Source organism: Lissotriton vulgaris, chromosome 5 (genome assembly GCF_964263255.1).
Source record: "Lissotriton vulgaris chromosome 5, aLisVul1.2, whole genome shotgun sequence".
Lineage (NCBI taxonomy): Eukaryota > Metazoa > Chordata > Amphibia > Caudata > Salamandridae > Lissotriton > Lissotriton vulgaris.
Genome location: NC_141693.1, coordinates 927,455,111 through 927,478,201, shown reverse-complemented (window position 1 = coordinate 927,478,201; position 23,091 = coordinate 927,455,111). Strand labels below are relative to the sequence as shown.

The window sequence follows — 23,091 nt, the reverse complement described above, 5'->3', positions numbered from 1 at the left end:
GATCATAAATGTAAAGCTGTTCTGAAACAGGGGCCCCAAACATATGTTTGGCCAAGGGCCCCCAAAATCCTTAAAATGTCCTTGCTTGTAATTCTGATGACACAGTGCCTGCCACTCAAGGTGAAGGAGCCCTAAATCTACCCATGCCCGGCAACTCCATACCATCTAAAAATGAGTTCAGTGGGAAGGTGAAAGACACTAATCTGTGTCAAAAACACAGGAAAGGGAAACTAACTGAAATAAAATGGTAGAGGGAAGAGAACTCATTTTATGTATCGTCTCAGCAATTAACACTATTTAGCAATCTCCGTTAAGGTGGAAATCCAGCGGACCTCAAGCGACCCATTTTACCTCCATTTGAAGTCCCATACTATCACTAATATAAGCAATTTGAGATAATACAGAATGTTCAATCAACAAGCATTAGCTAAGCCAATAGGTATGCATTTAATGTGCCAACACATGTCAACAAAGCATTCACAAATGCTTTTTCCATGCTTTGCCTTTACAAATGTCGTTTATTACCCTAAGGCTGGCCTATTGGCTGTGCCAGTGCTGGGAAAAAAGTGGAAAGAAAGGATTGCATTCTGTGAAGAAATCATGTAGCATATAAAGAACGGAATGTGACAAACTGTGTGATCTTTGAATGTAATTTTCTAATGTAAAATAGTCCTTATGCGTTCCAGTGCAAGTACTCTCTGGAAGGTGCAATCATACACAGATTGTTAATGGCATGAGGTTAGTGGGTAACACTCATCTAGGTGGCAGTAAAGCCTTCTTTACGTATATTTCAAAGAACTGTTAATAGTACCTCTAGCAGACAGCTGTGTTGTCAAGCTATACATAAAAAGTGGTTGATCCTTCAGTTGCCCTCAATCTTCTAAATACATTATCGAAGACCCTGGCCTACAGTAACCTCCCCCTCTATCACCATCCACTATTTGCATCACATATCCATAGAAAAAAGTAAACAAGGCTACCCATCGGGTAGAGAGGTGACTATGAGATTGTAGCCTTTGTGCTCAAACTCTGAGAATTGTCTTCGAGAGTACTTGGTAGATTCTTGAAGGTCCTTTATAATCTACTCTATTTATTTTGTCCCTAGAAAGCCCATAAATGTAGGGTCTCTTAAAAATTTAGTTAGCCAATAGGACTCCTTATCATGACTTTTTTTTATCTACCTGATATTGTCCTCACATGGTTTATAGAGGTGGCTCTCTATTGAGACAATCATTCTAAAAATTATTTAACCCCCAAGACCTAAACATAAACTTCTTGGAGCAATAGGGGTGTTGTACTGATCATGGACTGTGACCCCAGTTTTGACATGCATAGTTTATTAGAACATTGCAATGTTGAAGACGATGGGATAGCTCTGGGCTTATAACTGCTGGTGTTAGCCCTCTTCTACAATATTCCAATATGTGTCTTTATGTTTCTCCCTTTTAAATTTAGAACATTGTAGTCTTACTGGGTGGAATGTTCTAATACCCTTATAGCCCTCCTTCCTCAGGCTATCCTGGTTGTTAAAGGCCTTCTTGCTCATTTTATGCGTCAGGTTTAGCCCTCGTCAGTGGGCTGTAAGACTATACTGTGATAGGTCAATGTTATTCCGTGCTCTTGTATGACCTATATTGCAATGTCAAAACATATACTCTTAAGTCGTTCGTTGATTTCGCCTATTCTATTGTAGTGCCTTTGACTTGGTGAACATCCACCTTTTCCATGATGCTTCTAATTTAATTGCGTGGGAAACAAGCCCCTCTGTCTACTCAGGAATCCGCCAGAAGGCTCTCAGTTACGTGCTCAATAGGTATGTAAACTACGCCCCTTCTGTCTATGTGTAATCGTATGCATTTGTATCGAATGCAACACTTGAAAAGCATCTACATCTAAAAATGTTAAAGATTTTTATAGCAAAACATCACCTCATCTGCGTTTCAATTTGTGTTTGCAATTTAATCAAATATTTGTATGAAATGTTTCTACGTTTCTTAAGCTGTTAACCTTGCATTCTTTTGCTGACAATGGTCAATCTGTGGGCCAGATCACAAAGCATTTCTGACTGTCTCTATATTACGTCCTTGGTGGTAAGTCAAGGCAGTGCTTGGTGTAAATGCTTTTTACCACTGTGTTAGGAAAGCAGATTTCCGTAGGTCAAATGTGCATCTTTGCTGTGGCATTTTGCTGTCATGGTGATGTGTCTTTGTTTTTTATGGTGCCGGATTCATTTGGGGTATTATTGCTATATGATGTTGTGTTAACTGTGGTTATAATGCATTGTTTTGACTGTTTTGTTCAGTTATGATTTTTAGTAGTTATTTGCTTGCTTTCTGGGTGCTACTGTGTTACATTCTGTTGTGTACTATAGATAAATACATTGACAAAAGCTGCTGCCTTTACAGCTAAAAGCAAAAGGTGCTTTTAAAGTTCTCATGATAAGCCACTACTTAAAGAATAGGTCAAGTTAAAGGCATGCGTTTACAACGCATGTCATTACAATGACCCCGTTGTTTACGATGCACATCATTACAACGCAACTCATTACAACGACTTGCTGTAGGGCGGGCGCTGGATTTTGGAATGGTATAATTTACTATTCCAACTCCAGTCTGTGCAACAGTAAGGAAGGTGTCAGATTTAAAATCCGACACCTTCTACCCCTACAGCAAGTAGTCGTAACGACATGCATTGTATTGGTATGCGATGTAACAATGTGGTTGTTGTAATGACCACATTGTAATGGCGTGCGATGTATCAGCATCATTGTAAACAAAGTTTACCCCATTTACAATCATCTACGGTCGTAAAATAGTGTTGCTCCACCTCTGCAACTATTTGTGATACCAGCCATGGCAAATGATGGGAAATAATTGTCATCAATTAGTACTTCTGGTGTTCACTTTATATGTTATGGCCATGTATGCGCTATCCATTGTAGCCATTACCTCGGTCACTGGAAACCAAGCTAAGTTTCAGTGCGGGTTAAAGATAGGACCTGGAAGCAAATTGTAGCCCTATGTCTAAGATTCTCGAGCCGCCTGTTTCTTCTTTCAGTTGTACACTATCCACTAGTCTCATTGCGCCCCTTAGTCTGCTTCTGTCGGATGTAGGAAAGAAAGAACAAGCAGTGTGCTGTATTCTATCTTTTAAAGTAACAGGTAGCTAATGGAGTTTAATAAGACCGGTAAAAACATTAAACAAGAGTATACATACATAAAACTGATGACCCTTTTTTTTTATTATCATTATTATTTATTATTGGGTATATGTTCGTAAGGAGAGTCTTGGCGCTATTTTACAGCGTTATCTTAAAGAACATCAGGAGCGGAAACTATTATCTCATGTGATAAGTTGTTTTTTAAGCTTTTGTTTTTAATTTTAGCTAGGCTCAGGCGAAATTTGTTTTATGCTTGTTTTTTTAGTGTAATTTTTTTATTTTTCTTGTTATGCGAAATTCCCAAAATTCTTCCTATATGCCACTTCACCTAATGACGCACCATTCACAGAATATTTTTTTCCAAGAATGGTGTGCAATTACGTGCTATTGCATAATAGTGTTAAAATTTACCATGAACGACAGAGAGTTAGAAGCTGTTGTTCGCAGAGCTTTTCTTTGTTGCACTGTTTTGGAGCAAAATGCATCCTCCTATCCAAAGTGGGTGTGAGGATGCATTTGCTCCACTGTGAATACATTTACCTTTGGATTAACTTCCCAACTGTTATGGGGTTCGGATTTTTTTTTGCTTCATTTTGCTTTTTCCTTAATCACGTAAAAGCAAATGATACAAATTTTGCACTCACCTCATTTTAACAGATTTCATTCCCTTTGTTATTTTGTTATTGTTATTTTTGATTTGTAACGCGCCCAATCACGCGCTCGGAAATCGATGGTAAGAACAATAACTTGGCAATCACAGAAGAGGCATCACTAGCCTATATAGCACTCATGGACCTTCTAAACAGCAATGTTTTTAGCACCTTTCTAAAGCGTAGGAGATTCTCTTCCCTGCGCAGCGACTCAGGTAGTGTGTTCCATAACTGAGGAACTAACACAGAGAAGGCTCTCCCCCCTGGTTACAAGTTTGTACCGGGGACAGACCAATAATTGAGAATCTGAAGATCTAAGAGTTCTCATTGGACTGTACACCACCGAGCGATCTTTGATGTAGGCGGGTGCCAGACCGTAGATTGCCTTATGAGCTATGCACAGATTCTTAAATTCCACTCGCTCTTTAATAGGGAGCCAGTGCAGGCTCTGTAACCGGGGAGATGCTTTGGATCGTCTTGGTAGCCTAAAGATGAGAAGTGCAGCATCGTTCATGACAACCTGTAACCTATTTGTCAGGGTTTTCGGCAGGCAGAGGCCTTTAGATTTTTGATAATTTTGTGCCCGATCCATAATGGAAAAGCACAGTTTGTGCATAGAACATTTTCAAGTTTTGATGGAAGTAGGTTGTTTTTCCCTCTAAATGTTTCTATATGTTCTCTTGCTTCTATGTGAATCTTATGCCTCTGTATACTAAGGAATCCATAAGACCCAACTACCAGCAAGATTACTTGATCCTATAGTCATAGGCTTTAATCCCGGCAAGTTTATTAAGCCTTTCAATGTTCCCAGGTCTACTGATTGAGTTCCACTGAGTGTCTGTTATATTGCACCAAGAAACCTCTCGTCGTGATCATAGACCATTACTAAGTTCATGTAATATTTGTAACCTTTCTGGGGTCAGATTGAGTGTGTTGTGCTGATGAATGAGCAGTTCGGCTCTTCCTTATACCGTGACTGATTGGTGCAGAACATGACTTTCAGGTAGTGCAGAAGCCGCAGTTTTACTAACCAGTTGCAACAAATGTCATTTTGCACTGGTCGGTCAGTGCAAATGCTGCTGCAAATGTACCCAATTTTCAATTCATAGTCGACAGTATTATGCATGTAAACCAGTCCTTGACATCTGGAAAGGCTGTGTTTTTTACACTCAAAGTGAACATGATGTTTATTAACACTCATGCATTATAGACTTGTGTGACTTTGTTGGAATTCTCGAAGAATTCCAACAGTTTTCTTCAGTACATGTTACTGCAGTACATTCCCTGATGCAGCCAGCTGTGAAATTGTCAAGAAAATGTGAAGACGAAGGACATTTTACAGTTGTATATTTTTGTATTTCTCGAAGGGGAAATAATTTCGCCATGGATACAGTGGGGACAAGCCCATCTGAGTATTCGGGCATTGCCTTCCCACTGTGAGCCATTACATTGTTAAAATATTTTTTTACAGTGGATAAATTGAGTTTCATCTGGATTACAATGTGGGCTTGACTCATTATTGTCCAGCATGGTGGACCACTGGGCTTGTCTCGCCAGGCAGTCTTGGCACTGCTCTGGTGCTCTTTATTGTAATAAATATATGGATGAGTGGATGGCATGGAGTGGTGGGTTGGAAGCAAAATGAAGAATAGAGGATAGGAGGGAGACTGGACGTGTGAGGTAGAGTGAATGGGATGGATGCTTTGAGTTGGTTGGCTATATGAATGGGTATGTGGGTTGCTATTAGGGTGAATGGGTGTGTGGCATGGGTGACTGGATTAATATATGTGGTCAAGTGGGTCAGGCCTGCCAAATCATGTGCTACGTATTACAGTAATACATTTTGAATGAATCAAGAGTAACCCATTTCTTTCATTTTTATTTTTGTGTCAATTTATGCCCTGACTTTGTTGCCCTTCCTACACTTAATGGTAATGTTGCAATCCGGGATCGTTTTTTAAGGAGAGGGAGGACAATTGAGAAATGAGATGTTTAGTAAGAGAGCTGAAGGTCACCATCTTTGTTTATTTCACAAAAGATGCACAAAGATCACACAAAAAAAAATTAAAGTCAGTATCAGGGCTGTTCTTCTGGTTTTACGAATCCCGTTTCTTCAGGTCTTCCCCTGGATTTGAGGTTTACACTTCTGGTACTTAAGCTCCACGGGATCGATGAGAGCGGTATGAGAAGAGAGAAGAAGAAAAAAAAATATGGTTGGGGTGAGTCGCAGGAGAAAACCGGCACTCTCGCTGGGGAATGGGAGTGAGGGGATAGGGCACTCTACTGGCACTGTGTGAACCTCGACTTGACCTCCCTCCTCCCTTTATACAGCGTCTTTTTCCCTCCCTTGCCCAGTAAGCCCCTTCAGTGTTTCCCTACCGTACTAAGCCACCCTCCTCCAGGGGGGTGGCTGGGCGAAGCGTGGTCCTGCTTGCCTCCCGGCTTCAGGCTTCCTCGGCCTTCTCCTCCATTCCTGCTCCACTCGCCTCATCCTTCTCCTCCATTCCTGCTTCACTCGCTCCAGCCGCTGTTCCGCTTTCGTCGGTCCTCGCTGCCCATGCCACGGTCTCTCTTACACCTGTGAGCTCCACCTCGGTGCCATGAAAGAAGGACAAACCTCTTGTGTTTGCCAGGTGCTCTTCCGATAGGCTGCCTGCTGATGATGTCATAGGCCACACCCCCTGGCATTCCTTCTAGGTTTGTTTCTTAAAGGGCTCCTGAGTTTCCTGTATAGAGGGTGACATGAGAGGTATGAGACGCTTGCTATTATCGAAGGGTAATAGAGTCCGCAGTTCGTCATCGGACTCGTGACAGGTAGTTAAGGATTTTAAAGGTTTAATTAGTGTTGTTTTTCAATGGCTATGAAAACAATGGGCTGTGTCTTAGAGAGATTGCATTGGAAACAGCATAAACTGTGAAGTTTTTAAAATGTGGGAGGCACACCTGATCCTCCCTTCGGACCGTCAAGTTTGGTCCATGGGCTTGCAGGGTAGAATACAAGAAATAGTTTCACGTCTCACCACCTTCAAAGTTTGCCAGCCACCACTGCATGTGGGCAAGTTTTCGACTATGCCACATCCCTCTCCTTTTCACCCAGAAAACAAGCTGATCTACTCCTGTCATTGACTCAGTATGACTCATACCTGCCAACTCACACGATGCCTCTGTGTGACACACGATATTGGCTTCCATCACACGTTCAGAATCCAATATCACACAGTGGCAGGGAAAACGAGCTGAAAACCACTGTAAACAGAGCTTGGGGTTGGGGTAGACCCAGGATTAATAAATATCCTGCAAGTGCTCCATAGTAATAACACAGCAGCAGTACGATATACGCAGGAGGGGAAGGTGACGGAGTATTTTAATTGCTCGAGTGGGGTAAGACAAGGCTGTATACTAGCGCCGTTTCTGTTCACCTTATATATTAATGGCCTAGATGCCACATTACGTGAAATCAGGGCATACTCACCCAGAATAGGGGGAAAAGCGGTCCCAGTTCTGCTGTACACAGATGATGCGGTGCTCCTTGCTCGAACCACACATGGTCTACAGCTTTTAATTGACGGTTTCGTCGAGTTCGTGGAAAATTTGGATATGTCCCCTAACGTAACAAAATCATATGTTATGCAGACAGGCAAAAAGGCAAAAAACTCATACAAATATGTCATAGGTTCACACGTTCTGGGTAAAGTTCCAGCATTCGCATACCTGGGAAAGCTCTTAGACGGTCACTTGAATTTCAAACATTTATTAAAGGAGAAGTGTTGGCCCTGAAAAAGTCTACAGGCTCTATAACAAACTTTGCACACAGGTTAGGATGTTGGACTCCGGATATGATTCTTAGGATCTACAATTCAGGCTGTTGTGCCAAGGGGTTATATGGAAGCGAGGTCTGGAGTTTTACCACTTACAAAAAGAAGAAAATAATTACTTAAGGGGTTTACTTAAGGTCCCTCAAAGTATCTCGTTATTCTCTGTCCATGAAGAAATATATATCTGACCAGCTAGCAGTCAAGCCCCTCTTATGTTGGCTCAAATGCTGGACAAACACAGAGGCAGGCTTCACAAGGATAGTACTCCAGGATAGTTTATCCTTGAGTCATTCAATGAGAATTCCCTGGATAAAATATGTAAAAGAGTCTTTCATTAACACCTTGGCTGCTAAGGCAATTCCCACTGGGCGCTGAAATATACTGATCCCCATGCTGCATGACGAGCTCAGCTCGTCATCAGCACATGACCAGTGTACTGCATGACGAGCTGAGCTCGTCATCAGCATCGAAGGGGTTAAGTTAGGCCGGGCAGACCTGTTCAATACACCAGAATCAATAAGATCAAAGGACAGGGTTGAGATTAAAGCCCTGCATCTAAGGTTCGCCATTGCTCATCGAGAGGCTATTGAACTTGCTAAACCTACAGTGAGAGCCCATACACTGGGAATTGAGCCTTATTTAAAATTAATGACAAGCCCACAAGATGATTTTTAATTACCCGTTTTAGATTAGATTTTTTCCATCATTTTCTAGCGGTACCGGTAGGTTTTGTTAAAAACATCGAAGAGAGAGGGCCCTGTGGCTGCAACAATAGGTCTCCACAGGATACCCTTCACCTAGTTCTCCTCTGCCCGTACTATGCTTTTCCCAGGAAAAGTTTTTAAAGGATTTATTAATTCGAGCTGGTTTTAGACAGGCGTGAGTAGCTTGTTGTTTTTAAAGCTTTCTTCTGATGTATATACCCTATTTTGTGTGGCTAATTTCTTGAGAGTTGTTGTTAAATTAAGGAAAACTAGGGGTGACTAAAGAAGAGAGGAAGGTTCCTGTGTTATTAGCACACAATGTTTGATCTAACAGGGCTGTAGTAATCATGTGATAACCTCCCAATGCCTGCTCTAATGTACTGAATTGTATCGGAGAGTGACATTTTATGTATGTTTGGTTTTATTTATGCTTTTATGATTTGTTCTCAAATCGAATAAAGTTATTTATTGATTGATCGATTGAGTCCCAGACTCAGGAACAATAAAAGCCTGCTACAGTGGTAGGTGTTACCTCCCCCTTACAGGAATTCACACAGGGTGTTGTCCCAAAAGGCAAGCTTCAGAGGAGGAAGCTGCATTTGGTGGGAAAATGGTGATCACATTCATGTAGGGCTGCCCCTTTGTTCAGATAGACAGGCTGACAGCGGGAACAGAGAGGAGAAACAAGTGGCCAAACTGGCTTTCCTGTGGGCCTGTAGCCCACGGGCAGCCAAATCTATAGGGTGGGAAACCAAGCTCCTTACATCCAAGGAAGGGTTCAGACATCTTGGAAGTGGGCAGAATAGTGCACTCTGGGTTCGCTAGAGGCCAAACATAGCCAGAAGTCATCAAATGGCAGGAGGAATCTTGGTTGGCCATTGGCTAGTGACTGCATCATCCCCCAGGGCACTTTTGGGGCATAAAAATATCACCCTGTCATCCTGAACCTCAGCTCACAACTGAACTGGAGAAAGCACCGAATAAGGAATGCCCTGCTGACCGCTGGACCTAGCAAGAAAGGCTATGCCGACTTCTGGACTGCACCTGCCACACAGTGGGCCATCAAAGAAAGAGTTAGATGTGCTCCTGATTCATGAAAGAGTTGCTCCTGAGCCCCAGACCAAAGAAATGACTCCAAGGGTCAATCGGGTGACCTCTGAAACCAGCACCAGGGCCATCAGAGCTGAAATATCCCCTTCCGGCAAGTGAGCAGCCACATGGACGTCATTTGGGGGTAGTCAGGGGTCGCAGCTAAGACCTCTTGCTTGCTCCCTGCTAATCCTGGCACTTAGTTTGTGACCCCTGGACTCAGAGTGGGCAAAAAGTTTGCCTCTTCTGAGGCCAGAGCCGCAAAGAAAGTGCCATGAGTAGCAGGGAGCAGGCTTGGAGTAGCAGCTATGACTCCTGGCTACCCCCAAATTACATCCATGCTAGACCTGCTGTGTAGTGAGATCAGTGACCAGCTGCAGCCGGCCCTCAACTGGCTCAAAGAGGATTTCGAGTAGGCATCGACCCATGTGGCCAAAGTTGCCCCACCTTACCCGTGTACAAAGGAATAGCCACAAGGACACCCCCTTCTACTGCAGAGCACCTAGCGCATCTTTCAGCAGCCTGCATGTCCAGCATCAAGACCACTCCATTGAAGTCTCTGGTGGGCTTGATGTAAAGTGTGGAACTGGACTTGAGACTTCTTTGGGGATTGGGTAATTGGACAAATGCTCCTTTTTGGCCCCCTGACCTTCTCTCTGCCGGTCGCCCAACTCAGGTTGCAGTAGCCAAACATAACTCTTTCAAACTTTTCAAGAGCTTCATAACTGAATGGTTACCAATGATTGTTTGCTCTTTGGACAAAAAAGGTTAGATTTACATTTTACATAGAAATCTATATCTCCGGAGCCCTCTGGTGGATTTTGATCATATTGGTGTTTAAAAATGAAAAAATATGTATTCTATCTTTATAAAATGATGTCTGAGCTCTTTTGAGTTGTGTGACTTTCTTATTCTAGTGCTTCTAAATCAGGGGTCTCCAATGAGTAGCTCGGAAGACAAATTGATGTCTGATCTTTTTTGTGTTGCGTCACTTTCATACTCTAGTGCTTCTAAGGGGTCTCCAATAAGTAGCTCGGGGGCTACTGGTAGCTCACCAGCACCCTCAAAGTACCTCTCAGGAGTGTAGCCAAACATCTCATTCAGAGAGTCTGTGCATATTAAAGAAGGCAATACTGATGTTGTGTCAAGAACCTTAGAGTGACAGCTAGGAAAACTAATGACATGCCTCATGATATTCAGATACACACTCTGCCAGCCTATGGAGTCTGCAAAATCACTATCTTTCTCCAGTCTCAATCTAGCTAAGTACCAAGGAGATTGGGCAAGTTTTAGGCCTTGCTCTATCAGTCACACATTGTGTGTGAAGAATGGGCCATGAACGAAGAGTGACAGCTGCAGCCTGAGCAGTAACAGGTGCTGACCCACCGAGGTGTCGGATGACAGAAGCCAGTGTGATTTTTTTTATTTAGGTGCAGGATCAGTCAAAGAGTGGAGAAACACAGGGTATGGATAAAAAGTTGAGACAATTATGAGCCCCATCTGGGTGTTTGTAAGCATGTGTGCACATTTATGTGTGTCTGACATTGTGTCCCTCCATAATAAACAGTATCTGTCCCTGAAAGCTTTGCCTTGTGTCAAGGACAACAGAAGTATAAGTTAACCACCTCCCATCATAACGGGTTAATCTCTGGCACAATTGTGTTTGTTCATGTCATTATAGTGTGTATAATATTGGTTATCCTTGACCATTTTAAACATTCTTTGTCTAGCTGTTGCATTCGCGAAGCCATCATTGACCTATTAAAGGCATGACTGGCCAACTTGTAGACATCACTGACAATGGTGGCCACCCCTTGCATAACAATCGCAATGCCTGATTGTGAACAAATAATTCAAGCTGAGTTGGGGCAACCTATTGCTGTGGTTATGTCCTTTGTGCTGGAGGGCATGTGATGCTTTGGCTGTTATTTTATTAATTAGGTAGAGGCATTTAATACGGATGATTTTTATCCTTGTGTTTCTTGTGGTAACCTCACCTGTATTGCTTGGCTGGTCACTACTGATACTCTTGCTTAGGTTTTGTCATATCTGGTCACTAGTTTACAGTGATAATATATGCTTGTAGCTCGTGAGGACTTTCCTTGAGCAGAAGTAGCTCTCTCTACAGAAAAGGTTGGAGACTGCATTTCTTAATGCTTTACACCAGTTCCTTTGTTTAAGTCTTGATCCTGGAATCCACAGCTACCCAGAGTTGAGGTAAAGGTTTTACAAATGAGCCTGACTAGACCCAACGTAGTTTTGTGAGTGGAGAACACGGTAAGGTTGCACAGCCATACCATGTAATACACCACAATCCTCACATGTGTAACTAAGTACATAGAGAAGAAGGGCCGTGACCAGGAGAACAAAATCAAAGTCCAGTAAAATGTCTGCTTAGAGCTTGCCCTACACTCTTCCCTGGTACATGTTTTTACATTGCAAAACATTGTATTTGTACAGAATTTATCCTTGCTATAACTGTGTTGTGCCCTCACAATTGAGAGTATGATGAAAAAGGATTGCTATTTATATGCTAAACGTTTTGGGTTTTTTCCCCAATAATTTTCTCAACAATCTACTAAGAAGATGTTGACTATGTTGTTCTGAAAAGACGGAGGCCATCTTTAAATAGTATATTTGTCTTTGTTTTCCATTCTTCTTTCTTGTTTTATATGTTAATCTCAACACTATACTTCTGAATTCAACATCCATTTACTACTTTTTGGTGAGATTATTCATGAATGCATGAAGTAGTGTTGTCCATGCTGTTGCTTTTTATTCATAAGTGCAGTTTTTCAACTTAAGTCTCAGAAATATGACCCATATATGTCTGAGTGAATTAATCAGAAAACATTTCTTGAGTGCTGCCACAAGTTCAGTCACGTAAATGTAACTGACATATGTTTATGGAAATAAATGGCAGTCCTCCAGTGGGAGCCGGCAAGGATTGGGTGTGGTGGGGTGAGGGTGGGGGAAGGGGGGTTAAGGGGGTCAAGGGGGGTTAAAAAATATAAAAAGAAAAAATGTACCTTATTGCCATGTCTCTCCTCGTGTCGGACCCTGACCCAATGTCTAAGCGCCGTGGTTCGGTGCTCAGAGACAGAATGGGAGCCTGGGCATGATATCCGCCTAGGCTATAATGCAGTCTGGATGATGAACATGCAAAGTGTGCATGACTGTTCCGCCAGCCTGAGACGTCCTGCCAAACAGTGATGTGCACTTTGTGTGTGCACACCGCTCCTCCCCCTGTGCCACCAGCCCAGTCCCGCACCGCAGAGCTGACGCAGCAGGAGAAAATAGAATGATGATAACATCAAGTTATTATCATTTTATTTTTCCTTTACTTCATTGCTGCAAAGCAGTGGGGCGATGCTCCTCTGCCTTAGTAGAGGACCCGCAACTGGTCCTCAACCTTTGAATAACAGAAGACCCCAGTGTATGAGGTCCACAGTTCTCCATCATGTGGGTGTTTCGGTGCCATCTTCCTGGGTCCGAACAAGTATGCCTGCTGTACAGTACTTCATCCAGTGCTCCATCTTTTTGAGGGTATAGTAGTGTTTTTCAGTACAAATCATCATCATAATCATCATCATAGAGGCACGATGAGAGGGACATGTATGCAGAAAACAAATGATATATTTTATTGTTACTAAGGAAATCTGCAAGTGGTAGTTTGCTATTTTTATTTAGTTTAAACTCATTTTTGTAAAGCACACACATTTGACTAAAGAATCTTTTAGCACTGAAAAACACACAGAACAGCAGATCCTGGAAGGGAGAATTAGTGCTAAGTACTGCACCAACAAAGGGAATATTTCACAGTTTCTTAAATGGTTGTGGGTAGACCTCAGAAAATGAAGGATGGACTTTCAGGGTGTAGGAGCCACCACAGTGAAAGAGCAGCCACCTGACCACTTTCTCCAGGTCCGAGAGAATGCTGATGTGCCCTGGTTGATATAGTGTAGCGAGTGGCCAGGCAGCAAAAATGGCAGAATCTGTTTTTCAGAAACATAAGACAGAAAACACGCAACATTGTGCATGTCACTCTGACTGAAACAAAGAGTCAAGTCAAACTTTGAAGAAGTGGGAAGGCTGGATAATTTTTTCGCTACCAAACCAAAGGTAGGCAACTGCATTATGCATTTCCTGAGGGCAAGCGAGTAATGGCCCCACCTTCATCGTGCGGGTGTGCACTTTTGACTGTTCTGTTTAGAAGAAATACCTCCAAAAAGTGATCAAAATTCATGCTACCTAAATGGGTTTTTTAAAAAAATAAAATATAAGAATATTTTTCAAAGGTAAAATAAATAAAGCACTTCCGGTCTGGTAACTAAAACAACTATGGTTGCATAAACTTTATGGAAATGTATTCTTTTTTTACTCTTTATTTAATGGTTTTACTAAACATGTAGCTGAACTACTCATGTCATCTATCCAAAGTATGAAAATCACCATCTGATGGGATACACTTTGTACATTTAAAATGACTAAAACAATATGAGCCCCATTTGGATGGCGGGCGATCACCCCCGCCCGGCCGGCGGTAGTCACCGCCAGCCCGGCGGGGGCGACCTGACCGCCACCCTCTCAGCAAAGACCCCCCGCCGTACTACAATGGCTGGGGGGTCCGTGGCGGACGGAAAGACCATCCACCACTTTTTCGCCCAGTCGACAAGTCAACCGGGCGGAAAAGGGTTCAATATGTTAGACACCACCAGTCATATTTGGATGTGTGCTGGGACATGCCTTTCCACGGAAAGGCATGCAGAGTCTGCCTGCGGGGCCCTCTGCAGGCCCCCAAGGACTCTGGGGGGTGCACTTGGGGGTTACCTATGGTACCCCCCTACAGTTTCATGCACAACATGGCAGGCACTGCGCGATGCCTGCCATGTTGTGCATGGAAGTGCACGACATGCCTTTCTGGCATTGTGGCGGGCGCTGCTGGGTGCACCGCCCGCCACAAAGTCAGAAATGCAGGATGCACCCGCCACTGTGGCGGACGCATCCTAATGGCCCCCACGGGACCCCCGCCCTTATGACGGGCAGTCTTGTTTCACGATAGGATGCCGGGCGGACAAAGTCCGCCCGCCATCCTAATGACCCACATTGTATTTTTAATTTAATTGTGAACAATGGATACATTTCGACAGTTTAGCAAGGGGTGGCATTTTCAGATTTGATGACTGCAGTGAGGGGCATATAGCATATATAAATGTTGTATCGAATGCATCATTCACACACATTAGACTGTCCTGTATTAGAATCTAAAGGGTCTATAGTATAGTCGGGTCATTTTTGTTTTCTCATGAGCTTGTGTACTTTGGTTATTCCCCTGAAACTACTTAGCGTTCCAAGAACAGGGTCCATATGTCATGAAAGACATACATCCTTCCTTGAAGTTTATATGCTGTTTGTTTATATTTAAGCATTTTGTACATTTCTGTCAACCATTACCCCACTGTTGGTACGGTGGAGTAGCGCCAGTGTCTGAGTGCACATTCTTTAACTGTCGCTATCACTATTGATAGCTACCTACATTGGTGAGAAGACATGTTGGGAAATGGTTATTCCTAGATATTATTTCCAATATAATTTTTTTCTTGTATGGGTTCACAGTTGTCTTTGAGCAGAGTACATGACATAGATCACGGTTGTTATGTGCTTTATCTGCTTATGGATTCTTGTGGGACACTGGTTTTCTGCAGTCTCTGTGGTATGCAGTGCCAATGATAAATAATTTTAAAGTGGCTAAAGTTAAGTCATGCCTCTCTAAGGCCTGATTCCCTCCCCATCACAACACTAATGAGGAACTCAACACTCATTTTTTAAGTAGAAAAGGAGCACTCTATTATCATATTTAGATCAATAAACAGGTATTCAAACAAAGGGTGCTACACTACTCGAGTATGTTGGCATCACACAATCTTTGTACTAGTACAGGGATTAATCAGAGACTACATGCGTCTACTTTAGTACAATACCACAAGGCACAGAGGATACCATGGGGACTTTGTTTGGCAAAACGTCCCATGTTGTTTAGATTCCACCTTAATCCTAAATTCATGGACAAATGGTTCTCGATATTTAAATAAATGTTCTCTTGACTTGATCCTACTTATTATGGAAGAATTGTCAGGAACAATTAGAGAACTGGATGAAGAAATATTCAACATAAAAACCCAATTGGAGAGGAGGCTGGAAACGGACACTTGGGCAAAGACATTGGAAGATTTGAATCAAAAACTAGAACGCTATAGTAAAGAATTACAAGAGGGTAAAATTTAGGAAGTACAGAAGGGAAACTGTAGATTACAAGCTTAATGAGGTATATACATGGGCTGAAATCTATGTGAAAAGAAGATTCTATGATAATAAGAAAACCACCTCTTCTTCAGAGGAAAGTGTTGATACAGACATAGATACATATTTACATCGACCGCCTGTTACAAAGTCTACACATTCCACTACAGGTCCTACAACTACAGTGGTAGCAATTGGGGATTCACAGATACCCACTACATCTACAACACCTTTTTTTTATCACAGGCACCAGACCAGGGGCAATGTGGTACATAAAAATTGCTGCACAGGGATTCCAGTTGAGATAAGTAAAAGCTTTATTGAAGAATGAAGACTGAACGTCCACCTCGCCAGCTGACCAGACTTCAACTGTAAAGTCTGGAATGCAACTTGGCTGAGGTCAGACATTGGAATTAGGAATACATTCTACAAGAGATTGATTAGAACATAAAGAAAGGGCTACATAAGATGCCATGTTAAAGGAAGATAATATTTACAACATATCTCCTTCCCTTTGAAAGATGAAGAGAATAGGCTATCAGTAAAATTAAATATTAGCAAATATAATCATTCAAATAAGCAGGAGGTCGTCGACATCTTAAACTTCTAGTATTGTCATGAGCTGAAACATCTTGAGAAATAACATTATAAGTGTGTGAGACATTACCTAGGTTACCAAACCCATGTGCATTCATATGCTGAGAAGCATCACCATTACCTACCTCCCTCCTAACACTGGTTGTTGTAGGTGAACTTAATTCTTCTTGACCAGACAGCATGTAGCCATTGTTACACACAGTTTGAAGAGACTTATCTAAATACCTATTTTAGTATTCTTGTGATACAAAGCAACTCTACGATAATTCAATTATTCACCATTACCTAATACCACATAATGTGGATAAACATGCTTGACTAAAAGTGGACCTCTAAATTTAGAGAGACCTTTGGTCACTCTGCCCGGTTTAATCTTTACCAAATTTCCCACTGATATTGAGCATAACACACTGTCTTGACTATGCTGAGAAGAGATGTCAAACGTATAATTCTTTAATGAGGAAGGTGTAAGTTTCGTACTAGGGCTTCTACCATGCATGAGTTCAAAAAGAGATTTAGTGTCTTGATTGTGCGCTGTTGTGCGATAAGCCCATACCATTTTTTTAACAGCCTCATTAAAAAAAAACCCAGATGAACAAGTCATCTGAATAATTCCTTTCACTAACCTATTAGCCCTCTCACAAATGCCATTTCCTTGAGGGTTGTACAGTGTTGCACGATGAGGTGTTATTCCACAATTGGATAAAAAATCTTGCATTTTTATGGAAGTAAGTTGTGTACCGTTATCCGTTATGAGAATAGCAGGGAAACCTTCATCCTGAAACACACCTTTAAGAAAGTTAATCGTACAGTCTGTGGTTATTTCTTTTACAAAATTGAATGTAAGCCACTTTGAATATACATCACTGGTAATTCATCCATAGGTCCAATAAAGTCTAAGCATACACTGTGCCAAGGTTGATCAACTGAAGTAGTTAGACTTTTGCTTGGAGTAGAAGCAGAAGCTATTTTAAGCCTTTTTTCACTTTCTTTACAACATACACAATTTTCAACCCAAGATGCTGCTTGTGCATCAATTGAGGGTCACCAAAAATTTGCTTTTATTCTGCGTTGTGTGAGAGTTTGCCCTAAATGTCCCTCAAGTGCAATTTTAAGTAATTTTGTCCTGAGAGTGAATGGCAGAATATATTTGTCTCCCTTCAGTAGAATTGTACTATTTAGAGCAGACAATTCATCGAGAACTTTTAGATAAGGTCGTACTGAAGGCACAACACAACTTTCACGTCTGGTACCCAACTCAACCAGATCTATAACTTTGTTAAGAAAGAACCAAATCTTTTCCCATAGCAGAACACCATTCTTCCTTCGAAAATGTACCATCACCCAGAGCTACAACATCTTGAATGAATGCAACAGCACTCTCTTCTTGATCTCCACAACAGTCATTTTGCAAACCAACACTTTTCATTGGTAATCTGGAAAGGCAATCAGCTTGCACATTACGCCAACCTTGAACATAAAACAACTCAAATTGGTATACTTGTAATTTTGTTGCTAGTCTTGCCAATCTGGGAGAACCTTTACCAGTATCGCCAGGAGCCATTATATTAACTAATGGCTTGTGATCTGATTTGAAACTTTGTACCCCACAGATATGTTCTAAAGTAATGAGTACCACACGCAGCAGCTAAGGCCTCTTTTTCTATGACTGAGTAATGACGTTCCGAAATAGTTAGAGGTCGAGAAGCAAAGGCAATTGTTTTCTCACCATCTTTATTTTTCTGCAACAAAACTGCACCCAAACCAATGTTACTCGCATCCACCATTAAGATGGAATGTAATTTGACATCAAAAGGTGTCAAAACTTTCGCCTCACACAATTCCTTTTTAATGTTATTAAAACAACTACTGTGTTCTTCTGACCAGCAGAACTTTGCCCTTTTTTAGTAATGCTCTAAGAGTGGCTGTTTTCTTTGCAAAATGTTTTACAAATTTTTTTTTTCACAACCAAAGCAAAATGTTTTACAAATTTTGCATAGAATTCTATTAAACCCATATAGGATCTGAGCTGATCCTTGTCCGAGGGGCAAGGAGCTAACTGTACGGCTTCAAGCAGGTTTTTTAGGTCTGACACCATCAGCTGAAACCACATAACCTAAGTATTCTATTTCTTGGACTAAAAAGGAACATTTCTCCTTATGCAAAGTTAACCCCGCTTCATCCAATCTTTGTAGTACACTTTTCAATATCTCGTTATGTTCTGAAATCGTATCCCCAAAGACCAAAATATTGTCCTGAAAGTAAACTGCTTTCTTAATGCCCTTAAAGATTTCACTTACCATGCGTTGAAATACACTTGCAGCAGATATGAGACCAAAGGGTAACCTAGTAAATTGAAAGGTACCCTCAGTGGTGATAAATGCCGTAAGGTGTCTAGACTCAACATGAAGGCGTATCTGATGGTATGCACTCTTCAAGTCTAGCTTAAAGAAGAATTTTGCACCTTGTAAAGTTGATACTAGTTCACCTATTTTGGGAAGTGAAAAAACATCTGCTACTACATTCTTATTAAAGGACCTTAAATCCACACAGAATCTTATTTTTGTATCTGGTTTTTGGGTAATCACTACAGGGGACACCCAACTTGAAGTTCAACAGGTTCAGTTATACCTCCTTGCAACATCTCATTGATAAAATATTTTACTTCTTCCCTGACTGCAAGTAGTACTCTTCTTAGTTTGTGTTGTACTGGGATGACATAATTTTTTTATATGATCTTATGTTCGTAACCTTGCAACTCACCCAATTCCTCTCTGAAAATGTTCTTTGCATTCATTAAAATATCATTAATAGTATATTCATTCACTACCATAACCTTAACAGAAGCTCTTGGATTCATAATTATGTGCAAGTCATATTGATGAATCCACCCAAATATGGCTGGTCCATCTAATGAGACATAAATGTTACCACTAGTGGATCTATGCATGAAACAAATTTCACTTTCAAAGTAGCCAATGAGTTCTAATGTTTCTCCTTGATATCCTGTAGGACATATGTCACTATCTAACAGTGACTAATTACCCCAAACACTTTTGAACAAGGATTGAGGAATAATGGTCCACCTCGAGCCAGTGTCAACCATAAGAGTAATATGCTGTCCATCAATTATAAAATCCGCTTTAGGTCTATTTTCTCTTTTCTCATCACACATGTTGACGTCTAGATCATCAACAACTAAAATCTTATTCAAATCTCTTTTTATATCTATGTTATCATTTTCAATAACAGCTACTCTAGCTTTTACCTTTGACTTACACATCCTTGAAAAGTGTCCCAACTTACCACATTTTAAACATTCTTTGTTGTTTGCAAAACAGAATTTCGCATCTGATGTGTGTGTATTGCTGCCACACCGCGAACATATCTTATTATGAGTCTTACTAATGTAAGTTTTTCTTTTAAAACTGTTACCTTTAGATTTAACTACAGCTATCTCACTACTTTCATTATCATACCACTCTTTTTCAGACACCTCAGAAACTTGTTATTTTGAGCTACATTTTCCTAACTCTTTTATACATTTTTCCGATTCTTCCACAGCTTTAGCTAAATCTATAGACAGTTTCAATGGTGGATTTTTGGCTGCCCACAACCTCTCCTGTATTTTCCTAGTGTTACACTGAACAATTAATTGGTCCGGAATTAATTCCTCAGTCATTTGACCAAAGTTGCTTTTAACTGAGAGTTCACGTAAACGTGCTACAAAATCTTCAATTGATTCCTCCGGGTGTTGTTTGTTCTTATAAAACTTATATCTGTTCATAACCAGATTTTCTTCTTTTGCAAATCTTATTTCTAACCTTGAAACAGCTTCTTTACATTTATCCAAAACTGACTGTCTACTTGGTTGAAGTACTTGAGGAAGATATTTAAACACAAGTTGTCCTTCTTTCCCTAAGGCTGTTAAGAGCAAAGCCTTTTTCCTTTTTGAAGAAAAATCTTAGCCATCTAAGGCTTCGATATAATTGTCAAACATGACAATCCAATCCTCCCAAGCTATTGATGGTATGCCAGGTTCGCTGAGAAAAGGTGGAGGTAGTGTAACATTGACTTGTTGAGCCATTGTAATTAGTAATAGTATACATACCCCAAGTTCACACACTGATGTTATATGAAGATAGGATGCTGTAAATCCTGATTTTCAATGCAGCTACAAATGCACACTATAAGACTAAAATTCGACAATACTAAAGATACCACCAGGTTAGATCAACGAGTATTAGAGCATGTGAGTATTAATATAAGAAGATATGTTCTTTCTATTTCTATTTCTATTTAACCCATTTATAAAGCGCACGTAGACCAAGGTTTCATGGCGCTGATCAGAGTAGGGTGTGGACGGAGACTAATTCACTTTGGTTCATTCATGTGCCTGTGTAAACAGCCAGGTCTTAAGTTGTCTTCTGAACTTTGAATTAACTAATATTCCCCATAAACAATCCATGCAAATTATCAGTTTATTCAGCGAAGGTATTGTTCTCACCGGATTTAATTAGTTTATATGCCCTCCGTATTGTTGCACATCCGCTCGGCTTTCGATGGACGGAAATCTGTGGCCGATAGTCATTGTGTTCACTTTCCACTCGTAACGATGTAAATGTAAATAAAATTGTTTTTTTTTTAAATGGCTGCTGCGTAACTACGTAATGACGTATGACGTGAAAACATCAGTCCAAGCTAATCACGGCAATGCGCAGTTGCTAGGAAATGCTACACAGTCACGCCAAAACCACGTCAGTTTCCTTTCCCGAACGGTGGAAAGACACTCGTGCTTAGCAACTGTTGTTAAGTAACATGGGCCACGTCACCGGGTTCGCTGCAGCAAAGAATATGAATAATACTCACAGTTGGAGTGATGACGTAGGTGTTTGCTCGTATGTTCGATTTTTTTTTTAATCAGCGATATTTACCGCTTTCCTTTGATCGTGGTTATACCACGCCGCATGAGTTCCTTTTTTGGTGAGATGTCGTCAGTCTTCAGTTTTAGCTTTGCTTCTCCTCTTTCTTTTTCTGTTGTTGGAGGCTGGGGATCCTTGCTTCCCACGCAGTCCCGTCGCCAAAATGTGGTACATAAAAATTGCTGCACAGGGATTCCAGTTGAGATAAGTAAAAGCTTTATTGAAGAATGAAGACTGAACGTCCACCTCGCCAGCTGACCGGACTTAAACTGTAAAGTCTGGAATGCAACTTGGCTGAGGTCAGACATTGGAATTAAGAATACAATCTAGAAGAGATTGATTAGAACAACATAAAGAAAGGGCTACATAAGATGCCATGTTAAAGGAAGATAATATTTACAACAGGCAACCTCCTTTAAGCACAACAATAACCCCCTAAATAACTGGTGCAAAACTAACAAGGACAAGGGAGGAAAAACGCTACGGAGCTGGAAGAGCGTAGCTTGATCATTAATATCTCGTCCACAATTCTGTCTACGCAACAATTGGCTACACTCAACAAAGGCATGAAATTTGTGCCAACTACCAGCACCACAAGATTAGATACAGAAATTGCTCTGTATAAGTTTATGCGCAAGCTCTGCCTACGGCACTATTTTTCTAACATTGTGCAAGACACTCAAGAGGTTCAAGACAAGCTGACTGCCAGATTCAAGCCTAAAAGCAACTATCAGGCTCCCGTCTCCCACGAAACTCTAGATATCTTTGAAAACCTAGTTAGACATGACTGCTCTAAGTTGGATTATAAGAAAGCAAAAGCCTCCAATCTAACAGAAAATGAGAAACAGATCATTCGGTCGATCGCAAACAACACCACTTTGACTTTGAAACCAGCAGATAAGGGAGGCGCATGGGTGGTTATGGATACTGTCTACTATGAGAGAAAGGTTGATGAACATGTTCTAGATACCTCAACATATTTGAAACTTGAAGCTGATCCAACAATTCAACTTCAATCTATTTTACAATCCATTTTGGATTCAGAAGAACGCATGGGGTGGTTAAATTCTTCCTTAAAATCTTATTTAATCGTCACCAATCCTCGTAGACCCAAAATCTACATGACACCAAAGATCCACAAGAATCCTACTCACCCGCCATTTTGTCCAATTGTTCCTGCATGCAACTCTATCTTTGAGCCATTAGGCAGATATTTGGATTCGTTTTTACAACAGTTCGTCCAAAGTTGGTGCACGTATATCAAGGATACTACTGATTTTCTAACTAAACTTCAGGTGATGGAATCCTTTATTCAAGATCATTGGTTATTGTTTACCAGCGACGTTACTGCACTCTGCACGTCCATAGCACATTCAAAGGGCATCGATGTAGTAGAATGGGCATTACTCAGAATGGAGTTACCAGAGCAACAAAGCATTTATCTATTGAAACTATTGTTCTTTTGTCTTCACAACAGTTACTTTCAATGGAAAGGGGGATTTTATGGACAACTGACCGGAACGTCAATGGAATTTTCGTGTGCACCGGCATACGCGAATATCTTTATGTCAAAATTTGAGAATGATTATATCTTAACTAATGATGATTGGATTAAAGCCATAGGACAATATTGCTGATACATTGACAATATATTTCTTATCTGGACACAACCACGTCATGTCTTGGAAAGTTTGATTGCGGAACTCAACACCAGGAACTCAGGAATTAAATTCACATACAATATAAGCAAGGACCAAGCAAATAACTTGGATGTTCTAATAAGAAAACATCAATCAGTACTGAGCATCGAAATGTTTACCAAACCGACAGATAGAAATAGCACTCTGTTGCATA

At 41.0% G+C, this 23,091-nt stretch overlaps 1 protein-coding gene across 1 annotated transcript in view; it reads left to right on the top strand.

Annotated features, from left to right (window-relative positions):
* INPP5A (inositol polyphosphate-5-phosphatase A) overlaps positions 1–23,091 on the top strand; it is a 1,335,101-nt gene that overhangs the window by 655,716 nt on the left and 656,294 nt on the right. The window contains exon 8 of the mRNA XM_086919541.1: positions 1,694–1,813. Within this exon, the coding sequence (XP_086775667.1) occupies positions 1,694–1,813 (120 nt within the window). The remainder of the gene's footprint in view (positions 1–1,693; positions 1,814–23,091) is intronic.